General features: G+C 39.4%; 1 protein-coding gene across 7 annotated transcripts in view; it reads left to right on the forward strand.

Moving 5' to 3' along the window:
• Positions 1-22,624, forward strand: part of Cdin1 (CDAN1 interacting nuclease 1) — a 240,042-nt gene that overhangs the window by 63,041 nt on the left and 154,377 nt on the right. For 6 of the 7 annotated variants that reach the window (XM_075961757.1, XM_075961754.1, XM_075961758.1 and 3 more), the window contains exons 4-5: positions 5,243-5,303; positions 9,089-9,161. In XM_075961757.1, the coding sequence (XP_075817872.1) occupies positions 5,243-5,303; positions 9,089-9,161 (134 nt within the window). The remainder of the gene's footprint in view (positions 1-5,242; positions 5,304-9,088; positions 9,162-22,624) is intronic. The other variant, XM_075961761.1, reaches the window with a different exon arrangement.

Raw genomic sequence — 22,624 nt, forward strand, 5'->3', positions numbered from 1 at the left:
CTGACAACCCAGTTTTACATAGATGAGGTCATAGTATATGTGCAGCTACCACTCCTGGATTTTATTATGGAAAAATGTATGTGATATTATATATGTTTACTTTGTAAAAAGCCTTTTCTTTTATTAGTTGCCTTATTCTACAATGTGAAAGACTTGAATTTCCCAGGTTTTTCTCCTGAGAACTGAGTATGTCCCCAGTGCCCTGATACTGTAAATAATACTGTGGTAAACACCTCCATGCTTGACTCATCGGCACTGGTTGATTTCTGTGTATGTAATTACGGGTACAAACAATGTGAACATTTAGAAATTGATTATATGTTGCTAAATTACTGTCGAGAAGCGTCTTGGTTATGTTCCTGGCAGCAGTATGAGAACCTCCAAAGCTACCTTCTAGCTGTCATTTGGTTATGTCAGTTGTGCATTCAAAGTCAGTAGTTACCATGAGAGCACCATGATGATTCACCAAGACATAGGAGGGCAGGAGAAAGTGTGTTCCTGGGCTTTTGCCTTGGTGTCAAAATCTTCTTCGTTGGATATTTGCAGACAGCGTGTGTTCATTTGAAAACAGTTCTCTAGCCTTTTGCACTATGCTGTTTTACGCTCATACAGGAACATCTTTGGTGGAATTTATCTTGATTCTTCCAAATGCTCACACAGGCTTTTGTGCTCACACATGGTTGGGCTCTTAGTTACCTTTCTTGTTGCTGGGTCCAAGATCCTGACAAGTATAACCTAAGGAAGGAAGGATTTTTGCTGACCCGTGATTTGTGAAAGTATTCTTTTTTTTATTTTTTATTTTATTTTATTTTTTTATTCATTTATTAAAGATTTCTGCCTCCCCCGCCACCACCTCCCATTTCCCTCCCCCTCCCTTGTGAAAGTATTCTTCATAGCAGAGTTCATTCAGCAAATAGGTGTGGCTCTAACTCCTCACAGACAACAGGAGATGCTGGTACTCAGATGCCTTCCTCCTGTTATCCTTATTCCAGCTGGGCCTTCCCTCCTCTGTTCTTCACCGGAAATACCGTCAGCACCCTCATACACTCAGCTCTGGGTGATTCCAAAGCCAATTAAGCTGACAATGATTATTGACCATCACAGATGGTCAGATCTGTAAGTTTCCATCAGTATCAAGTTTGGCAGTCCTATCTCCTCCCATCCCTTCTAACCACACTGGCTCAGGAAACAGCTTTAGTAGCTATACAAAATTGGATCAATTTAATTTTCTAAGATGTTGACATGGAGAAAAGAATTGTTGAGACCTGATATTGACAGTGCATGATAAAACTCTCTGAACATTGCTTCCACTGTGATGCTAATCTTGAGAGTCAGATGACCAATGCCTGGGAAGAGATTAACACACTTCTCTTTTAAATGAATGTGAGGGCATTTCTGGATCAGAATAACTAGAGACCAAAATTGTCATATGTACAGGTCACACCATTCAGTAGGTTACTGGGCATGTGTCTTTGGAGCCTGCATACTGTCCTGGCCCCTTCCTGCCTGTCTGCCTCCTGACTGACATGGCCGTGCCCTCCTGCCATGATTCATCCCTCGCCTCAGACCTGAGCAATTGAGCCGGGCCCTGCCTCAAAGCCGGGAGCCAAACTAAGTCTTTCCTCAGGTTGGTTTTGTTATAGCAGGAAGGAGGTTAAATGGCCAGTAGCCCCATTTGCTGCACACCACTGTCCTGCTGGTGCATGTGTGTAAAAGACACAATACCTGCCTTCAACTGTTGTGTGGAACAGAAGATAGCTATGTCTCCAAATGTGCGAATTTCAGTAAGGGAAGTGTCAACAGAGGTGTGTTTGCAGAGTCTAGCCCACCTCTGGCAATTGTCTGTATGGAGTGTCTGGAATAATGGTAAACAGACCCTGTTTAGGACTAAGAGTGGCCTTTACTGGTCTGTTGGGAAGCAGAGAACATTCTGAAAAGAGAGAAAATAGTGACGGTTATAGGGTTTTGTGTTTTAGACTGAGGGTTTAAGCCTAGGGTCTTGTGCATGCTAGGGAAGAGCTCTATTACTGTGCTCTAGCTCCAACTCAGCTGTTGGTTTTTAAAATAAGTACATAATGTCATGATCACAGATCTTCTAGTCAGATATTATAAAATTGTTCTTCTCTAAGGGTCTTTTTATGTGTGGGATATATGTAAATGTTCGTGTGTGTGTGTGTGTATGTGTGTGTGTGTGTGTGTGTGTGTGTGTGTGTGTGGAGAGAGAGGGGGGGGGGAGAGTGTGTACATGAGTGTCCATGCCAGAAGATGACACCAGGTGTTTTCCAGATAGAACTTCACCTATTTATTTTCTCATTACTTTTTATTTTTTGAGATAGAGTCTCCTAGTGGCTCTGGAGCTGAGTGGTTCAGCTCCACTGGCTGACCAAAGGGTTGTTGCAATCCTCTGACTCTGTGTGATCTACCTTCCTCCAGCACTGCCGCTTCAGAAGTGCGTCACTGTGCTGGCCTGGGTAGATTATATCAGTGCCTTGAGGTTGATTTCCTCTTATGAGCTAACGAGAAGCCCTTGTACTCACAGCACTAAGAATTTGTGCTGATTGAATGTATGTAGACAGTGTACATTGGGGTTGCTGTTTGGCCAGCTCCTGTTGGTTTAAACTTGTTAAGACGCTTCCATTGTGTGTTATCAGTATAGTGATGGATGCACCTCTTATAGGAAACTATGCAATTTTGACTCAGAACAACAGTTCTCTAGTGTAAGTAATTTGCCCCTGAACCACACACCTTGGCTAACCCTTCTTTTCACTTTATGCTACTCCCTTGGAGGTGGGCTTCCTGACCAACTCACCTAATTTTAAGTGTTATCATAGCACATATTATGTCTTCCATTTTTTCTTTGTTTTGTTGTATTATTGTCTGGAGACTGTCATATCTTTGTGATGATAGGGACAGGGTTGTTTTCCTGTTGCTTCTTCAGAGTCCAGATTAAGGCCTAACCCGGAGCTCTCAAAAGTACTTGAAGTATACATGAATGTTAAATATCGAATCCTAAAGCTACCCCGATGACGGTATACTATTAAGTACTGGACCCAGGGTTGGATCTCTTCGAGAGTTTGCGTTTCTCACACTTATTTGGTGTGACATGGCCATACACCAGGTTATTTATTTTATTCTTTGAGCATACTTGTCAGCGCACTGAAAGTATAGGCTGAAGTTCTCGTCCTACCTATTTCCCATGGGCTCTTCTTTTTAAGCCACAGTTGCTCAGTTTTGGGTTCTGTATTTGTCTTTTAGGGGGCTGTATTTATCCCTCTCCCTCTTTGCTTCTGGACCTGTTTTTAAACCCACACTTACTTATCTCCCACCTATGCTTCTGAAGCCCCTATTTCCTCATTTGTTTCCTACCTAATACAGTTATAGTTAAGAAGGGCCACTGTATGTGGGAAGTACATTGGTTTGAATTATTATAATTGGTGTTAACTCTGTCTTGCTTTTGTTATTATGTAATACAGTATTTGCTGTTGGCAGTTATATGGCAGAACTCATTTATTGACTTTATTTTTTTAAACTATCAACAAAGAACTTTAATATAGCCAATCAAAGAAGACATTTTTGAGAAAATATCCTTATTGGATAGGTTGTCTAATGTGGATTTAAAAGTTATTTGATTATTAGTAGAGACAAGGTATATATGCATATATACTATATAACCATCTTTTATAAGACAAGAATTGAGGTAGATATCATAAACTGAATGAAATCTAGTTCCCTAATGAGCCTGTCAGCATTACACTGGGAGATGAGTTTGAGACAGACAAGTAAACTAGTCCTCCTCGTTCCAGTGTTTTGCTACCAATGGCTCAAGTAATCTGTGGTCATCGGCTCCCTGATCCCCTGCTGATCTATTGTCAGAACAGTAGTAGCCTACAGCTGGGTTGCAGTGCCTATCGGCCATCTCACTTCCTCTTACCATATAGGCCTTTGTTATCTCACACAGTTATGACAAGAAAGTTGAATGAAGTTTAGTAAGAGAGAAACAGAACCACATTTACATAAATTTCATTATAGAATGTTGTTCAGTTATAAATCTCTTACTCTGAATTAATAAGCTAGTCTTTATGTTGAGCACGCACACACATACAGGACATCATATATGTGGAGTTCAGAGTTCTGTATCAATTCGGGCATTCACTAAATATGTTGGAACATATCTTGTAGATAGGTGGACTTCTGTAGCTTGGCAGTACGCTATTCTGTGTTCTTTGATAGAGAGATGTTCAAGTTGCTTCCCATTAGCACATGAAGGGGCGTTAACTCATGGATGGTGGACTGGAGACCATGGTACTGGAGCCATGTCAAGTTAACACAGGTGAAGGCTAAGTGTAGCAGACAGTGCTGGAGATGAGGCTGGCCTAGTAGAGTGGACAGGAACTGGATTATGGCCATACATCCTGGCTCAGGCCTGTAATCCCAGGCCAAGGCAGGAGAATCACAGGCCAGCCTGGGCCACATAGTGAGTTCAAGCTCAGCCTGCCAACTCAGCAAAACCATGTTACAAATTCGAAACAGCAAAAAAAGGAGTAGGGAAAGAGCTCCGTGGTAGACTCCATGCCTACCATGTGTAAATTGCTAGGTCCAACCACTAGTAGAACTAGAGCAAAAAGATCCATATTATCTAGAACCTCACAGTGCCTGGTAAGTGGTTACCGTGTAGTGTTGGGATCGAACATGCGTGTTCAGAGCTCCTAGAGGAGGCAGATACCACATTCAAAGTCTGGTTTAAACAAACCGTCCCATGTTCCACGTCTAGGAGAACCTGGGCTTTAGTGCTTATTGGCTTGGTGAAGTGCAGTTTGGCGGTGAAGGCTGGAGGTGATTACAGGAATCTAGGGCAGATGAGATGATGTCAGAGGTGTAAGGTCTCAGTGCCATGGGTGCCGACATGCCTGCATGCTTTGTTTAAGCTGTGAAAACCAGCTTTCCTCCTGCCTTTGAGATGCTGTGTGTGGCACAGAGTGCTGTGGATGGGAGTCTGGAAATCTCTGTTCCCTTACTTCTAAAAGTTTATGAAGTAATGGAGACTGGTGTGGTTGTGCCTTCTGCCTCACCTTCAGTAGCTGGCTGGTTTGAGGGAAGCTGTTGTGCTGTCTTTCCCTTCACTGCTTTAACAGGACTTGAGCATGGCATTTGCCCAGGAGAAACGTGTATACACAGGGGACACTAACAAGTCTGTGCTGGCCCTTCCTTGTCACTGCATGACCACTTGCCTTTGTCTGTCTAGGTACCTGGATGGTGTGGGGAAAAACGGAGCAGCCCCTGTGCTCCTTGAGCTGGCCAATGAGGTAATGTTATTGTTATGATTTTATTTAAACCTGAGCTGAACCTAAGGGGCCTATCGAGAGTAGTGTTACTCAGAATTGTAATTAACTTTAAAAAAAGGGAAAGATTTTGAGGTGTGTTAGACATTTAAATTGCTCCCTGATCTCTTTGTACTTTTAATAATTGGACAAAGAACTTCGTGAATTAATAAATCAGTCGACATAATTAGTCTACTTCTTTTAAGGCAAATGTACAAACAGCTTCTTTGCTTCTTGTTTTGTGGAAAATTTCAGCCAAACAGCTCTGAACATGCTCTTAGGATTGGTGCCTTCATTTAGCATGAGAAATACCTGTGTCAAGTAAAGAGATGTGTGCCAATAAAACCTATGCTAAGTATTATAAAACCGAAGTGAGAAATTTTATATTTAGCAATGTATCATTTACTTGATTCATTTTTCTGTCTGTAAACTTTTATTATAATAAAGGACACAAGCCTATGGTAAAGCGCCTTCCCATAAAGAAACATAATATTCTTATTAACACCAAGTATAACGTGATTGATGGCGCTTATTTGTCAGCTCTGATCTGCTCCTGTGTGGGGAAACAGCTAACAGCCTAGCATTTTCAAAAGGAAACCCTGAAGATTTCCTACGAGTGGAGAAACTGCAGAAAGTTCACAATAGTTGCAGAGAGCCTACCGAAAAATAAAATATTTAATTCCTAAACTCTAAAATATTTATCCACTGTAATGAGAGCAATACAGTATTGAGTCTGAGTTGGAATGGCTTATGCAAACCTCATAGGGACGGCATGAAATGCACACTGTTTCTGTGTTGTGTTATAATGGGAAACAGAGAGGCAAGGCAGAAAATGTGTGTTTGCATTAAAGATGACTCTGTGCCATGAACATTAGGCGTTGCAGGAGCAGCAAGTCTGCATGCTGCATTAGGAAGGAAGGATGGCTTCCCTTGCAGCTCATGTCTGCTGCACGCTGCTGCAGTCAGCAGAAGAGCAATTACCCATCAGTTACTAGACGGTTTTAATAGTCTGGAAAGCATCTTCACAAACTGATAGATAGGATGGCTAACACAGAGAACGATTTGTCTTGTGTCTTATTTTCTTATTTCTAGAGCAGGGCGGTTGTTATTTTGCTGTTGTTTTTCTAAGCTGATGCTCTTAGTGACTTTACGTACTACCTGAGTGCTAAGTAGAATTTTAGTGATAATCCTCTGTGGAAGAGACGAGGGAGTGGATAGCATTGTAGGTGCACCTGGGAAAAAGTGTATGCAGATATGGAGCTTGCTTTCATACATGATCACATTGATGGTGGAAGTTCTCTAAAAGAGCACTTTATATTCATTTGAGTTTCATTTTTTAAAGAAAGATTTATTGTTATTTTTATGTGTATGGGTGTTTTGCCTGCTTGTATGTTTGTGTACCTTGTTTGTGTTTAATCCCCGTGAAGGCCAGAGGAGGGTGTCAGATTCCCTGGAACTGGAGTTAGACATGGTTGTGAGCCACCACCTGGGTCCTGGGAATCGAACCCAGGTCTTATGGAAGAGTAGTCAGTGTTCTTAATCACTAAGCCAACTCTCCTCCAGCTGCTCATTTGAATTTTTAATGGATAGTTCTATTGAGCTTAGTTTATGGGACTGATCTGAGATTCGATGTTATTGGGAATGTATAGGAAAAGCTAACCCATCACTATCTATTTCCCTCCATCAATAAATCTACTATTTACCGTGAATATGTAGAAATATTTAGCTTCCCCAAAAGAAATAGTTATTTAGAGATTACCACCCCACCTCTTTCTTTTGGTGCCCAGTTAGTGCAGAGAAAACACTTTCCATGAGATTACTAATGCATTGGAGTAATTTGGGAATGGTGGGTACCAGATTATGGCTTCTAAACATCGAGCCTCCCGTGTTTATATGCTAGTTAATACTTAAAGGACATAAGCTTCTATCTGGTGGCAGTTGATGTGATGGTAATATTTTATGAGTCAATATATATTTAATCAGTGGAAACTGTAAAAATTGATGAGAAATATGTAACTCCTATATTATAGTGTGCAGCAGCTCTCCTCTTAGACACAAGCACCATATTATTGTTGACTGGGGGGATAAGAGATCTAGGTAGCCACCATTGGTTTCATAAATGTCTTAATACCATTTTTCCTGATCAGGCTTGAAAATGCATATTTTAGGAGATCTCCTTCTGTTAGTGATTGTATGATCCGTCATTCTCTTCTCTCCACACAAATATTTTCAAGTTATATTTGAAGCACTATGAATTTTACTTACATGCTAAATTCTGACATGAAGCATGATGGCCCTATTTCAGAGCAAGATGGACACATGATTAATATGAAAATTAGAGAGATGCAGGTACCTGAACTAATAAGGTAGTCCTTATTCAGGCTGGACCACCTTCGGTAATTTCACCATTTTTCATGTGTCAGCCCTGATGTGGGTTACTCCGAATAAGCAGCTCTGTGGAAAGCATTTCTTTCTACTCAGGGAATTTAAGGGCGTCCAAGTACACACATATTTGAAAAAAAAAACTGTTCACACAAATGAAGCTACCTTCTTTATCTAGTTACTTAATCAAGATAAAACTTTGGTATGGACATGGGACTTGGCTGCCTGTCAAGAAAAATTTCTGGTGATAATATATGAGCAATATTTCCCATTTTACACTCAGGATGAAAAGTATTTTATTAGGGAGGCATCATTGCTTTTTAATATATATATATATTAAACACACACATATATGTATATATGTATCCTGGTGAAATTAATCAATGGGTAATGAATAATCTGAAAAAGAAAATATATAAATGAGTAGGTGATTTGTTATTTTTATTATTATCATCACTAAAATGACTTCTTCTGAATGTTCTTTGTTTTCCATTTGATTCTCTGTTTAAAAACAGGTTCAGTTTCTGGGCTCTGAACCTTTTAGATTGATCAGCAGTATTTTGGGCCAAACTCAGTATGCTAATTTATGTAACAGATATTAGTATTGTTTTATTTTATTCTTAATATCTCCACAAAGTAGTTTTTTCTTTTATCATGTAACATATTTTGTGTGTAAAGAACTTATAGCAAATCTCAGCTCCCTCTAAAGATAAAATGAAATCAGTCAAAAATCCCTATTTTTAATGGTTTGGACATTTGATTTAGCTCTTGAAAAGTGACTAAATAAAGTGTTTTTTGAAATTTGAAAACTCAAATTTGAACACAAAATAATGTAAGTGTAGGAGGTTGGATAGAAAAGGGGCTTTGCTGGGCAGCAGAGGCGCATAACTTTAATCCCAGCACTCGGGAGGCAGAGGCAGGCGGATCTCTGTGAGTTTGAGGCCAGCCTGGTGTACAAGAACTAGTTCCAGAACAGTCTCCAAAGCTACAGAGAAACCCTGTCTTGAAAAACTAAAAAAAGAAAAAGAAAAAAAGAGAAAGAAAAGAAAAGGAAGGGAATTCTAGAGTAGAAAGCAATATTGACCTACCAACAAAAATTGAGACTATAAGAACATTTTTGCCTATTTTGGGTAAGTATTTTTTCCAAGTTTTCCCATCATTGTTATTCCGATGTTGTATTCTATGAATGACCCAGCTATCCTTTTCAACAGCACAGATTTTTCTATAGTCTACTACAATGGAAGCCACCAAGGGTGGGAAAGATTTTAATGAATGACGCTTGTTACAGTTGATTAAAATTGACTTAATCTTCAGTGTTGACAAAATATTGGAATATCAACTGCTGGCACAGTTTGGCAGTTTTAATTTTCTACTTCTGTTTTCTTAAGGTGGACTATGCACCCTCATTAATGGCTCGGATTATCCTGGAGAGATTTCTTCAAGGGCATGAACAGACTCCACGTGAGTTACTTCTTTTGCTGCGTCTTCATTCCCCCCCCCCCCAACATTTCTCTTTTACTCCCTTATCCCAATTTAAAAATAATTTACACGGCATCTCAAGTCACTTAATGAGAGCCAGATTCCAAAACAGCTATCATCAACAGTTAATGACAATTGAATGCAATATAAAAGACCACCCACAACTTAAATACTACTCAGAATAATGCTCTCTCCTTTGTCTAAATTCTGCATTCACCTCCTCATTCAGCTAAATAGACAATGTGTATCAAACTCAAAAATTGATTCATCTTTCATATAGAGAACAAGATACATCATTTAAAAAACCACTGTCAGGAACTGACTGTAAAAGAAACATTCATCCTTTTTATTTTAATTCAGCAAGACTGGAGAAATGCTACTCTCAAGTACAAAAATGAATTCCAGTGATCTTCCTACAAGAAAAGAAAAAAGAAAAAAAAAGGAAAGGGAAAGAATAGAGCTACGGGAGGAGATTCAAGCCTAAATTAATTTGCCACTGAAAAAATACATTTTGTTATTTTCTCTGTGTCAACTGCATGATTAAAACCGGCTGTTAAGTGAGCTCTGGGGATGTGCTCGTAAAAGATTTATGAGTAATATTCAATGTGATATTCAAAGTGAGTCATGAATATCAGGATAATTGCTCTCAGTGCTGGCTCTTTTACTAGGCAGGAGTTTGTCAACTGCCCCATAAATATTTGCCTAGTCTCATGTAAAAAAGACAATTTCATCTTCTGCATTTTTATTACCTAGTGTAATGTTTACCTTTGGAGCCTGGCTGTGGTAGGATAGGTAAAAAGCTTTGGAATATGCTTCATGGCATAACCTTCCGTCTTTGAAGGCAGAAGATAATGCCTGCTAAAATATCATTCCATGAGCACACGTTGGATTTTTTATTTTTTCTATCTTTTGTCGGGGAATTTTCTTCCCTTTGATTTTCTTTGAAACTGCAATTATCAGTGACTGGTGGCCCAGTTACCTTGTGAAGGTTTCATTTGAATGAATTAAGTACTTCCCCTAAAAATTCAATATCATTTCAATAGATGTAGCCTCTAAAGTAACCTGCAGTGATGCTTCATGAGCAAATCACATGATGTCAGAATGGTATGGTTTCGATTTAATCAAGAAAGAGATTAAAGTGGATGTGTGTTATTTTCAACTTCGCCGCAGCACCACCATTTGTCAAAGTCAACCTTCTGATTGCTTTGGACCTACTGCTATCCAGGTCTTGTCAAAATAGTAGTCAGCATAGTCTAAAGCAGGTAGCTGGCCCTTACAGAGCAGTATCAAACACAATAAAACAGAATTCATTGACTTGTGAATTATGAAGTTAATAGGTTGATCATAAATTTTGTAGCCATTAATTTATCTTTATAATGGTGGTACATCCTTGGTGCAGTTTTCTTTTTATTTTGTACCGTTTTATACAGTAGAGTTAAATAGTACTGAATATGATTTGATGTATCCTGTATATCAGAATTCCTGTAGTTCCAGTGCTAGGATTAAATGTCTTGCATGAATACACTGGAGCAGGACACAAGCACATTTAGAAACATTTCAAGGAGCATGGATTTCAAGACTGTGGCTTCTTGGAAAGGAAGCAATGCAAATATCAGATGCTTGAATTACACTATGATTATTCGTAAGCAAATAGCGCTACTTTGAGCTTTCTCTTTTGTAATTGGTTGGGGTAATGGCTGTTTTATTGTGGGTTGTTATAGAATCACATCCCCCCACTCCCTTTAAGTAAAAATTGTGACAGATATTAGATATTATTTTTAGTCTTCACAGTGGACTATTGTGAAGCTACCTTTTTCAAATCGATTCTTGCCAGTAGGTTGACTGCCAATCAAAAAAAGCTACTCAGATAGCATTCTGGATCAAAAATACCTTTTAAAATCACCCTGTGAGTATACTGCATACCTTTGAAAAGCTTGATCATTTCAAAACAGAGGAGCAGGAAATACTAAAGTTACTGCCAGGCTGCAGAATTCAGTCAACTTTTGCTGGTGCCAGGCGATCTCCCTTCTCTCCATTGTCCCTTTCATTTCTCTTCCTTTCTTCTTTCCCGTTCTTTAAAGGGCTGTAAGATACTGTGGCTTATATTCTGACACTTTCTTCCCCATCACAGCAGCGACCTAGCTGGCCTTTGGCAATGAAATTCAATGCACATGGCTTCGCAGTCAAATCATCAAATTTCCCTGTGTGTATATTAGAGTTTTGTAATGTGTTTCCATTATGAAACAATGCGGGGATAATTGTCTTTGGTAGCAATTAGCTAACAGGTTTGTTCAGTGCTATTGGCAGAGGCATCCATCATCCCCTCCCTGACCACACTTTTGTCTAGCGAGAACTATGGAGATCAATAGAATTCTGTAGAGGGGAAATCACCTCAGCTTTAATGAGCTGCAAGTCTCAGTCAGTCTCAGCTTATATGTTTAAGTTTCTTTTTCCTTTTAAAATTAGAAATCAGGCACACACACAAAAAAAAATAATGCTATTCCATGGGGAGGGGCAAGTGTGTGTATGTGCTGTTAGTTTTGCTAGAGCAATGCCAGTTTTAACTTGTTTTTCCTTCTGTGAAAAGGTATAGCTGGTAGCACGTGACTTTAGCAGCATGTATTTGATAATATCCACCTTGTAGATGTGCTGCTAGGTTTTTGCAAGATGATTCCTGGAATGCCCAGTATCTCAGGACTTAGAAAGAAACATAAGTGGCCCTACAGCTAGCAAACAGTTTTGTACATATCTTGTTAGTGCCCCTGTTCTAGACTGCTAGTTAGAATAACCTAATCGGGTTGGTGGGGCACCTGAGGCCATTGTACAGGTTGGAAAACTGAGTCTGCAAGAAATTGTAACTAGAGTGGTTGTCATGGGCTTGGTCGTAGCAGCATGACTGGTCTCCCAACAGCTGCTTTCTATTGCACGACAGTGAATAAAGTAGCAGATAAAATAACCGCTGGGGAAATGACGTCAGCATAGATCACAGGTCTCCTGTACATTGTAGACCTGCGCAAAGCAGGAGCTGACAGAGTAAGTCTGTTTTAAACAAGTCTTACAAGTGTCAAGGCACGTTTTTATTCTCTTGTAGCATTTTATATTTATATATATACACCAGGAAGGGGAAGACTGGAACATGTACTCTGTTGCAGATTAAATTGCTAAGGAAAGCTTAGGCTTTTTCCAGTTTCGCTGTGACCCACTCTGGGCCTGAACTGGCCATATAGCCCAGGCTGGCCTTGAACTCACAGCCTTCCTACCTTAGCCTCCTGAACGTAGCAATTAAAGATGTATGCCCTGCTAGGAAGTCCCCATGTTATAATTTACACCTGAAATTCTGCCTGCTCATCTCAACTTCTGCATGAGTAATTGAGATTTTATGCTCTCTGTCTTACCATTTATACTGTCCCCCAATTTTAGCACAGGTTTATGTCCTGCTATACGTTAAATTGGTGGGTGAGAGGGACGGGGTTCAGATTAATACTGTATAGAATTCTTCTGTCAAGGAAGGTGTGATGTTTCCAACTCCTTGTCATACATTGTGTTCATGACCTTCTCTTCTAGTTAATCGTAAAATGTATAATTGTGATCTCTTAGTCATACCTCTGTGATGTAGAACACACACTAGTATGTGTTTGAGTACCCTTTCGTTATATAACCTATATTATCTGTACACTTTTCTGCCTCAAGAAATTACATTCCACCTTTGGGTAAAGCCTTTTGTTTTTGTTTTTTTTTTTTAGTATCTAGGTGTGCAAGAGAACACCTTATTTATCTTTCTGTTTCTGACTATTGCTAGTGTAATGTCCACCAATTCTATGTATTTTGCTCTAAACGTTAGTATATACTGTTTATTTATAGCTCAGTAATATTCCATTTTTTCTTTAATACTTTGTTTATGGGCATCTCAGACAATTCTGTATCTTATATGGATAGTGCATCAATAAATGTAGGCATATCTATGTCCTAGGTACACACTTCTTTTACATGGTTACATCGTTGGAAATACCTCTACAAGGTGGAGATTAAAATGTTCAGTTCCTTCTGAAATTCAATTACTGATGAAGTTATAAAGTTAGCTTTATTATTAATAGGAAGGTTGGCTTTGTAATTTAAGTTAAGCATATTGACTGTTTCTGAGCACAATTGCAAGGTGATTAAAATTTCCAAAGCACCACTGGGGTGGAGGGCTGTCTCAGTTCTCATTCTGAACTGGTGACCTTGCCTGTGTCCTAATGATTTCCTGCAGCCCCCCTTTGCTTTTCTTCTCGGCACTGTCGCCGTCTGTAGTTTACATGTAGATGCATGCTCTGTGGTGCTGCTGTGTGTTTTCCGGGGACACAACTTCTACACAATATGTGTTTTTATTAACTTCCAGCACCACTCCCTCTCCCCCAGAAAAGAAGAATTATATTGTCCATATTGATCTTACTTTTTGAATGAATTTCAATATTCAAGTAAACTGTTTTAGTTACTGTGCTAGGCTGTCAGGAAGGGCTGCTGTGGTGGATGAAGGGTAGGAAGGCACCCATAGGCTTTTGGATCTGGTTAGATTTTGAGTGATCTAGTACTGCTGGTCCTGAAACAGTTTTCAGGTTTGCTGGTTTCAAACTCGTGTCCTTTATCCCACAGCGACCAGGAGTTGTTTGTTGTTCTGAGCATTATGTTAGGTACTGTGTTGATGAAGAGGAATACAGCTCATCAAAGAAACTCATAATTAAGTGGAATGTGTAAAGCAAGAATAAGTATGGTTGCGTCCTTGCCTTTAGAGGGTGAAGCATGCTGAAAGACTCAAACAAAGGTTTGTAGAATTAGGGAGACTGCATGGATTGAGGATGGTTGCTGAAAGAGAGCTACATGAAGAAAGAAAATAAAATACAAGAGTTTCTCATCTACTGAGAAATTGTTCCGTTCAATTTGTTGTAATCATGTTAGCAATTTAAACTGAAAAGATTCAGTTGTGGTTATATAAGACCACTGGCAAAAAGCAGCCTATTTGGGAAGAAGTGGACTAGAGAGGGTGTGGTTGGGTACTATGGAAGTAAATATAGGGATCTGATTAAAGTATATTGTATACATATCTAAAAAGGAGACAGTATTTGGTACAATAAATGTGTAAAATAAAATAAAAATTAGTAAAAAGTAAAGTGTATCAAATATAATTAAAGTAGAGCAATGTAGACATTACTAAATCAGCTGTTACTTATTTAAAAATATACTTGGAATTAGGCCATAAATGTCTTGTGACATAATTTGGGATTAGTCCTGACACAGCACTTAAAAACCAAGCTGAAGTGTGGAGGAATTTCAGGTGTTGTGGGAAGAATAGTTCATGAGCTGTCCTGTTACCCTTCACTAATGTCAGGGCTGCGACAGGATTTACGGTGCAACTGACAGGCGTGTAAAGCCTATAGGACAGGAGAAGACATGTGAGCAAGTAAAAGGTCTCAGAGTGAACGTGAGGTTAAGAGCCAAGAGTTGTTTTGAACAGAGATAGGCAAAACCAGATCTTTTAGCCTATTGGAGTTTCAGAGGCTAGCTTAGAGTTTAGCTGCATAAGGTTAGACATTAAAGGCTCCGAAAAAGATGTGAAGTTATGGCTCATTCATAGATGGAGTAGCCTTTCTAAGATCTTTCTGTATGAGGGCTACCATTCACTCTACTTGTGAACCTCCAATTGATTTTAATCATCCAAATGATTAATTATAGGATCATTAATGACTGACCTTCCATTTGCATGATACGCTAAGTTCTTCCTCCTAAGTGGTAGTGGAATGAGCTAGCAGCTGTACACGTTGCAGATGGGAGCAGTGGAGACAGTGCACGGAGCTTGTTGCAGTAGTTCTTCTTAGGGGATGCTTCCAAGTCTGCAAACCTCTGTACCGGTTACACATTTATCAGGTTGGAAATGTCTTCCTGTGTAGTGCACTCGTGTGATTTTTTCAGCTGCCAGAGGGATTAAGTAAGGGCTTAATTCCAAGAACATGTGCGTAACTACAAAATGTCGTATATTCTACTTCTCAAAAGTTCCGTTCTGTCCGACAGTTCAGGGGAATTCCAGGGGTCCTAATTTGAAGTTGTTTTAGATTTTTCCAGTTTGGTTAACAAAGGTCATTTTCTATAGTTCATCGCTAACTTACATATATTTACAGCTTGACAAAGAGAAAATGGTGTGTCTTTACTGGTTTGAAAAGAAAAATACAAGCTTGTTATTGCATGGAAGGTATTAACTGTAACCCTCACACTGAAAGGTGTTGTTATCTTTCAAGAAGCACAAACTTGGAAGGTAGGTCCCAACTGTGTGCTATGGACAGTGTAGGCAGTGGGATTCAGTGAGCCTCTTGTGTCCACGATCTGGGTACAAAGAGCTTGAAACCGTAAAATGGCTCATCGTGAATATCAATGTTGCTATCTCAGTGAGCGCTCTTTGACCCCGGTAACTTTAGAAAACGCCAGTTAGTGACTGTCTCTGCACCACTCCCCGCTTTTGTTTTCCCATAGCTCACTGTGTAAAAAGTTGTGAAGTTGGTAGAAGATGCTGGTCAGAGGGTCCTTGGTGAAGGACTAAGGTGCCAGCAGGAATGATCCTCAACCTGAGGAGATATGAGAAGTCAAAGACCCGTGATTCAGTGGTACATGGTCTAGACAGAGATAATCCCCCAGCCATTATTGCTTTTGTCCTAAGGAGGATCTAGAAGTAAAAAGTCATCCAAATACATTCATGTATTACATGTGCTTGCTTTACAGCAGTGTCTTGATTTCATGTGGGCTTTGTTTTGTTTTGTTTTGTGCTTAAGGAAAGAGATTTGAAAATTTTACAGTAACACGGGAATTTTGTTGATTTTTGAAAAAATGATCCACATTTATATAAAATGACACATAAGAAAACAGCTTTCATTGGTTAATATTTCTTACTTTGAGGTTGGTATAGAACATTATTTTGTGAACTTTGGGTATTTACTGTAGGACCATGCTATTTGGTTTGCTCCATAGAAACAGTCACTTGGTATAGATGCCTTCCGTTTATTTGAGCGAAGGGTGACTTTGGGTGCCAAATTGTGCCGTTGATTGCATTGCTGCTTTTAGGTTTTACACTTTCAGTATCAGCTATATTTTATGCACCTACTTACCATCAAAACAAAAAGCTCTATGACAGAGTTAGAATGAGAAAAATCATTAACTTTATTATATCCTTTTTCCTAGCTTGTCCCCTGCCCCATGGGAAGCTCATGTCTTGGCTCTTGGTATGTTTCTGCAACTTCAACTCTGGGCTGAAGTCACATTTCTGTTTTGATGCTTCTTCATATCTTCGTTTGGTATTTACTGACCCCTAAATCAAATGAACAGCTGAGGGATCTGATAGTTGTAGGGCAGGTGTAACTTGCCAAGTGCTTCTGTGACTTGGTTATCTAAATTGTCCAAACAGCTTTACGAGGAAAGTAGAAGTCTTATGTCCTCTTAGAGGCATGGTAAGCAGGACCCTGAGCACGGAAGAGCTGCCACGGTCACACAGTAAGAGCTGATGATACAGTTTCGGCTCTAACAGCTGTGCCAAACTGCCTCTATACTGGGGGGAAGTATTTTGTTACACAATTTGATGTTGTGAGACTTCGTGGTTAAATAGTTTTAATGAGCCAGAAAGCTTGTAAGTTGATACTCTAGTTAGCTAATGTTATCTATCGCCTAGATGCAAACTCATCAGATTTCCCATTATAACCCAAAAAGGAAGTCCTTTTGTAAAAACTATGCGGACAGAGCCGTGTGATTCATTTACCTATGTCACCTAGCACTATATGTCTTTATAAAAAGGAGTCTTAACATATAAGTGCTTAACCTTTACTTCTTAACGATGAGCTTTTAAATTGTTATTGTGCTGTCGTAATTAGGTGTAACACCTAAAATGCCGTGTGTGTATAGCTATAAAAAGAAAGTAATGTGATCTGGGACTGACAGTACAGCTATATCTAGGGAAAATCCTATGGAAGGTTGAAATTGAACATGGTAACTGCAATTATCTAAAAGGAAGTCTATTACCTTATGATAAAACTGTCAAAATAATGATTTGGTACTCTCACAGATTGTTCAGAGAATCAATAAAACCAATATTACGTCACAGTTTGAGAATTTAGGAATTCCACTTTCTCTTAATTCACAAGAGAATGCTAATATAGTTTAAGAATGAGATAATTTTATGGTTTTGTTTCTGTTTCATCTTGTAACTCTTATTTGAGTAAATATTTTGCTTGGAAAACTTAATAAAACAACATATTTGGGAACTATGAATAGTATTTATTCATTAGTTCTATACAGGATCTGTGCAAAATGCACTACTTTGCTTTGCAAGAATGCAAATTACAGGATGTTGAGTAGAGTCTAGATAATTTCTTCTGTGGTTACTGCTTTTTTCAGGGCCTGTCTTCGCCTTTGGGCCAACGTTTGTCTTTGCTGTCATTGGATACAAGAAGAATAGCAGTTTGAACTTGGGTCGCTCAAGTCTGCTTGCTTCCCACTTGCTCTTTCTGTTCTGCCTGTCTATACAAATGGACTTTTGTATTTCAGGGCAGTTTAACAGACTCATTCGAGACTCCTCCAAGCTGACTGTTGGACACAGATTATTAATCTTTTGCCTTTTTAACTGAGTATTCTAAACTTAGGTTCTCATTTTTGTTTTGTGACTTGGGGCATTTTGTATAACGAAAGTAGAACCACCTTTCGGTGAGAATTCATTGTCGTGGCTATTCGCAGGTGGAGGCTGCATGTTTGTTTCCCAGCCTCTCAGGCTCGAAATCAGCACACAGAAACTATATTAATTGCAGTACTGTTTGGCCAATAGCTTAAGTGTATTTCTAGCTAGCTCTTACATCTTAAATTAACCCCGTTTCTATTATTCTCTGTGTTACTACGAAGCTTATGCTTTACTGGCAAGGTTCCAGGTGTCTGTCTCCTTTGATGGCTACATGGCGCCTCTCTGACTCTGATTTCTTTCTCCCAGCATTCAGTTTTGTTTTCCCACCTTGCTGTATTCTGCCCTGCCACAGGCCAAAGCAGCTTTAATAGCCAATGATAATAAGACATATTACAGCATTCAGCTCTTGACTTGGTCCTATATCCATAAATATTTATTGATATTGGGAGTAATGGTTTTGTTGATGACATACCTATCATTTCATGTTGTGTTAAGACTGAGGAGCTGCTAATGAATTTGGGGGGGGGGTGTGTAACACATAAAACAGTTGACTAGAACTTGATGATTAATGGGAGATTTGGGTATTATCAAACCCACTCAGTAGTTTTTGCATATAGTGAAGGCAGATGTTAATATTGTTGACTCATAAACAATAAAGCAAAGCTTAGGGTGACTGTTCCTGGCATAGTTAGAAGCTCCAAGAGCGAAGAGATGGATGTGAGTCACCAAGTCTACATTCTTCCTCACCTTGCTCACTTACCTGAGTGCAGATATGATCAGCTGTGGTTATGAATAGATGAAGTAACTCAGGTCTCATAATTTCAAAGCCACCGTTTTTCCATTGCTGACAGGAATACAGTGTACAAACCCACCCATTTGGTGCCCACACTCTTGCTTTGTGTAGTGTATTATAACTTTTCTCCTTCTTACGTAAGTCTCATTCTTTATAATTTGTGTGTATTTCCACTTGCACTGGAGTCCCAGTTTGATACTGTGTCATTATCCTCAGGAACACGTCTGGGAGCCCTAGTTTGCTCTTCTTTAAAATCACATAGCATCTGCCTGCCAGTGTTAGACAGCTTGAGCTTGATTTTATCCATTTTCTAGTAAGGTGCTTGGCAGATACTGATGTTTTTTTCTCTGTATGGGAGTTTTCTCTTAGCCTGGTGTGGTTGTATAGGCCTCTACTCCCTCAACTGGGAAAGTGGAGGCGGGAAGATGAGTAATTCCAGGCCAGTCTCAACTACATAGTGATTTCCACGGTACTACAGGAGCCTGTCAGAAAGGAAGGAAGGAGGGAGGAAGGGAGGGAGAAAGGGAGGGAGGGAGGAAGTGATGGAGGAAGGGAAAGAAGGAAGGAAGGAGGGAGGGAAGGGAGAAAGATCATGGGAGGAGAGCAAAAGAAGGTGAAGGGAAGGAAACAAAAGAAGTTTTCTTCTATTATTTATTTAATAATTTAATACAGAGAAATTTGCATATATTTTATAGGTTATGCTGAGTGAATTTTATTTATCAATTCCCCAATCCTCCTTTCAACCCTCTTAACTCATAATCTGAGCAAACAGTGCTCTTGTCTGTCATTCATTCCAGTAATGAAGCTGTCTGACAGTAGTGTCAAGTTCCAACCCCATTTCCAGGAACATGCTTCTCCATAAGTACATGTCAGCACCCGTCTACCATGAGTGTCAGGCGTCAGTTTGCTCAGCATGACCTAACTTTTAATGAGTCTACAGATACCTTTGGGTTTATGGTGTTTTTCTCCACTGTTTCTATATATCTACTAACTAGCTTTAATTATTCGGGCAATACTTAGAGTGGAGAAAGCAAAATAAAGGCGAGTTGTTTCTCTCTCTCTTTTTTTTCTTCTTTTTTCTTTTTGTCTTTTGGCTTTTTGAGACAGGGTTTCTCTGTGTAACTACTCTGACTGTCCCAGAACTCACTTTGTAGACCAGTCTGGCCTCCAACTACCTCCCGAGTGCTGGGTACAATACCACCACACCCAGCTGAGTTATTTTTCAAAACTGGATTTAATTTGGATTCTTTCCTATGTTTCACTCCGCACTCCTCCGTAAGTTACCAAGCATGCCATATACTCAGTGGACGCTTTCCTGCGTGAGAGAGGCCCTGCAGGGAACGGGCAGGGAAGGATCGTGACAGTGCCCTGTGGCACTTCTATTAAAAGTTTAGTTTTTAATATTTTTATCTCACTCTTGGTTTTCTGCACTTCTCTCATAAATGTTTCTGTTCAGTTTTCAGACTGTTGATTGATATTTGGTTTAAAAAACTAGATAGTGTGTTTAAGAATATTATTTAAATGATATTTTGTGTATAAGTGTGTATCAGTGTAGCCTTTGGCTCAAGTCTGTCAGCAGTGTGCCAATTGGAAACACTACGATTGTGATTTGGAAGTTTATCCTTGCCCCTTAATAGTACACAGCCACCATCTATGTTTTTACCTGTCGGTAGGTCATACCTGAAGCAAGCAGAAATGAAAAGTCCCTAAATTATTTGTGAAATGTGAAAATGGAAATTTTAGGTAATGGTCTTAGTTTGACATATGAAGCACCAGGTTGTCACCATTCCAAGGAGAGCCTGCTCTGGGGATGAGGAAAGAGTACCGTCCTATCTACGATATCTTTCATCAGTTGAATGTTCTTTCAGTCGTCAGCACACTGACCATGTTCTTTGGGACTGCTCACCTGCATTTTGACTTGGAAGGCAGATGATTGTATCTCTAGAAGTATGAAAGATGAAAGAACTGGAGAAGATGGGACTGACAGATGGGTGGCAAAGGGATTGATAGTGTTTTCAGCATTTCCTGTCTAATTAGACGTTCTGATGGCTATCATCAAGGAAACTGACAACAAATGCTGGCAGGGATGTGGGGAAAGAGGAGCTCATATGCGCTGCTGGTGGGAGCGTAAAGTAGTGCAACCACTAATGGAAATCAGTGTGGAGGTTTCTGAAAAAACTGAAGATGTAGCTGCCACGTGATCCATCTATATATGCCAATTCAGGCCATTTATCCAAAGAAATCTGGAGCCTATCACAGAGATACATGAACATCTGTACTTACTGCTGCTCTGTTCACAATAGCAATGAAATCGGACGAGCCTAGATACCGTCTATAGATGAGTGGATAATGAAAGTATGGAACACATACAAAATGGAATTTTATTCAGTTGTTAAAAAATGAGATTATGAAATTTTCAGGAAAAGATGGAGTTGGAAAGTTTTAATTAAGGAAAGTGAAATAAATATAAAACAACAAAAATTAAGCAAAATGATTCATACTAAGAGAAACAAAATGCATGTTCTCTCTCATGCAGATCCTAGTTGTGTGTGTGTGTGTGTGTGTGTGTGTGTGTCTGTCTGTCTGTCTGTCTGTCTGTATATAAATGAGTGTAAATATGGGCAAAAACTATGTAAAGGAAGACCCAGGAGAGGACACAAAGAGGTAGTGAGGAAGATGAAGGGTCAAAGGTGCATGCGACAGGGTGGAAAGGATTCTGGTGGGGTAACATGCAGGGCGGGGGAGCTGAGCATAAGGGAGAAGAATCACCTAAAACAATTTTGATTTGAAAATGTAATAATGAGACCTGATATATTGTTGGTTAGTTAACAGTAATAATTTGTTTACTGAGCAGGTGCATACCCCTGATGCTGCAAAGATGGGTCTTCTGGCTAGTGTGAGTTGTTGACCTCAGCAGGCTTATGCTGCAGTGGTAGAGCTGAGCTCCTCTCAGACATACTTTACCGTAATTTAGGATGAGAGCTATGGCTCAATGGGTAAGGCCTCGGTGCACTCTTGTGAAGACTTTAGTTCAGATCCTCTCAGCTCCTGTAACATTGGGTTGGGAGTACATAACTGTAATCCCAGTGTTCCTAGGGGAAATGGGAGGCAGGAGAATCTGCACAGCTCTCAGGTCAGCTAGCTTGTTTTGTGTGAACACAAAAGAAGATAGAAGGCCAGGTCTGACTCGAGGTCTCTCTGTCTGTCTATCTGTCCACCTCTCTCTTCTCTCTCTCTTCTCTCTCTCTCTCTCTCTCTCTCTCTCTCTCTCTCTCTCTCTCTCTCTCTCTCTCTCTCTCACACACACACACACACACACAGAGAGAGAGAGAGAGAGAGAGAGAGAGAGAGAGAGAGAGAGATGGGATCAGCAGACTTAGTGACGTTCTTATTCAGTCTGTAAATGAGCAGGCATGGAATTTGAAAGTTTTTTATTAATGTTGATATATTTTATAATACTTCAATTGTAGTTGTCTAACTTGGAGTATTTTTTTCATTTTTTAAACACATTTAATACTGGAGTTTAGTGTTGTATCACCGATATGGTAAATGAAATCAACTGAATCAGAATCTCTCTTGAGTCTGGAAAAACTTAAGAATGTTAGGAGATAATTATGCAAATTATTTTAATTGTTTCCTCATTTTATGGAGTTTGATTTTAAAATTCTTTTGACCTTAGCAATATCAGCAGTCGCCCCCGCCCCAGGAATTCAAATAGTGTTGGCAGAATTTTGAAACAAATAAAAATCTCAGTTTACTTTTGCATTAAAAATAGGAATGTTTTTTTTTTAATTTGAAATTTCATTTAGTTTTTATTATCCAGCATAGGAATAGACCATGAATTTTCTTTATGCTGTCTGTCTGGAGTGTTTTATTTCTTTCTGTAGCTTGTTTGAGTCTTCTCTACTTTTCCTTATATTTAATTTGGGGGGAAAAATCACTGCAACTTTATACTCTGAGGAAATT

The sequence above is a fragment of the Microtus pennsylvanicus genome, chromosome 2, assembly GCF_037038515.1.
Source record: "Microtus pennsylvanicus isolate mMicPen1 chromosome 2, mMicPen1.hap1, whole genome shotgun sequence".
NCBI lineage: Eukaryota > Metazoa > Chordata > Mammalia > Rodentia > Cricetidae > Microtus > Microtus pennsylvanicus.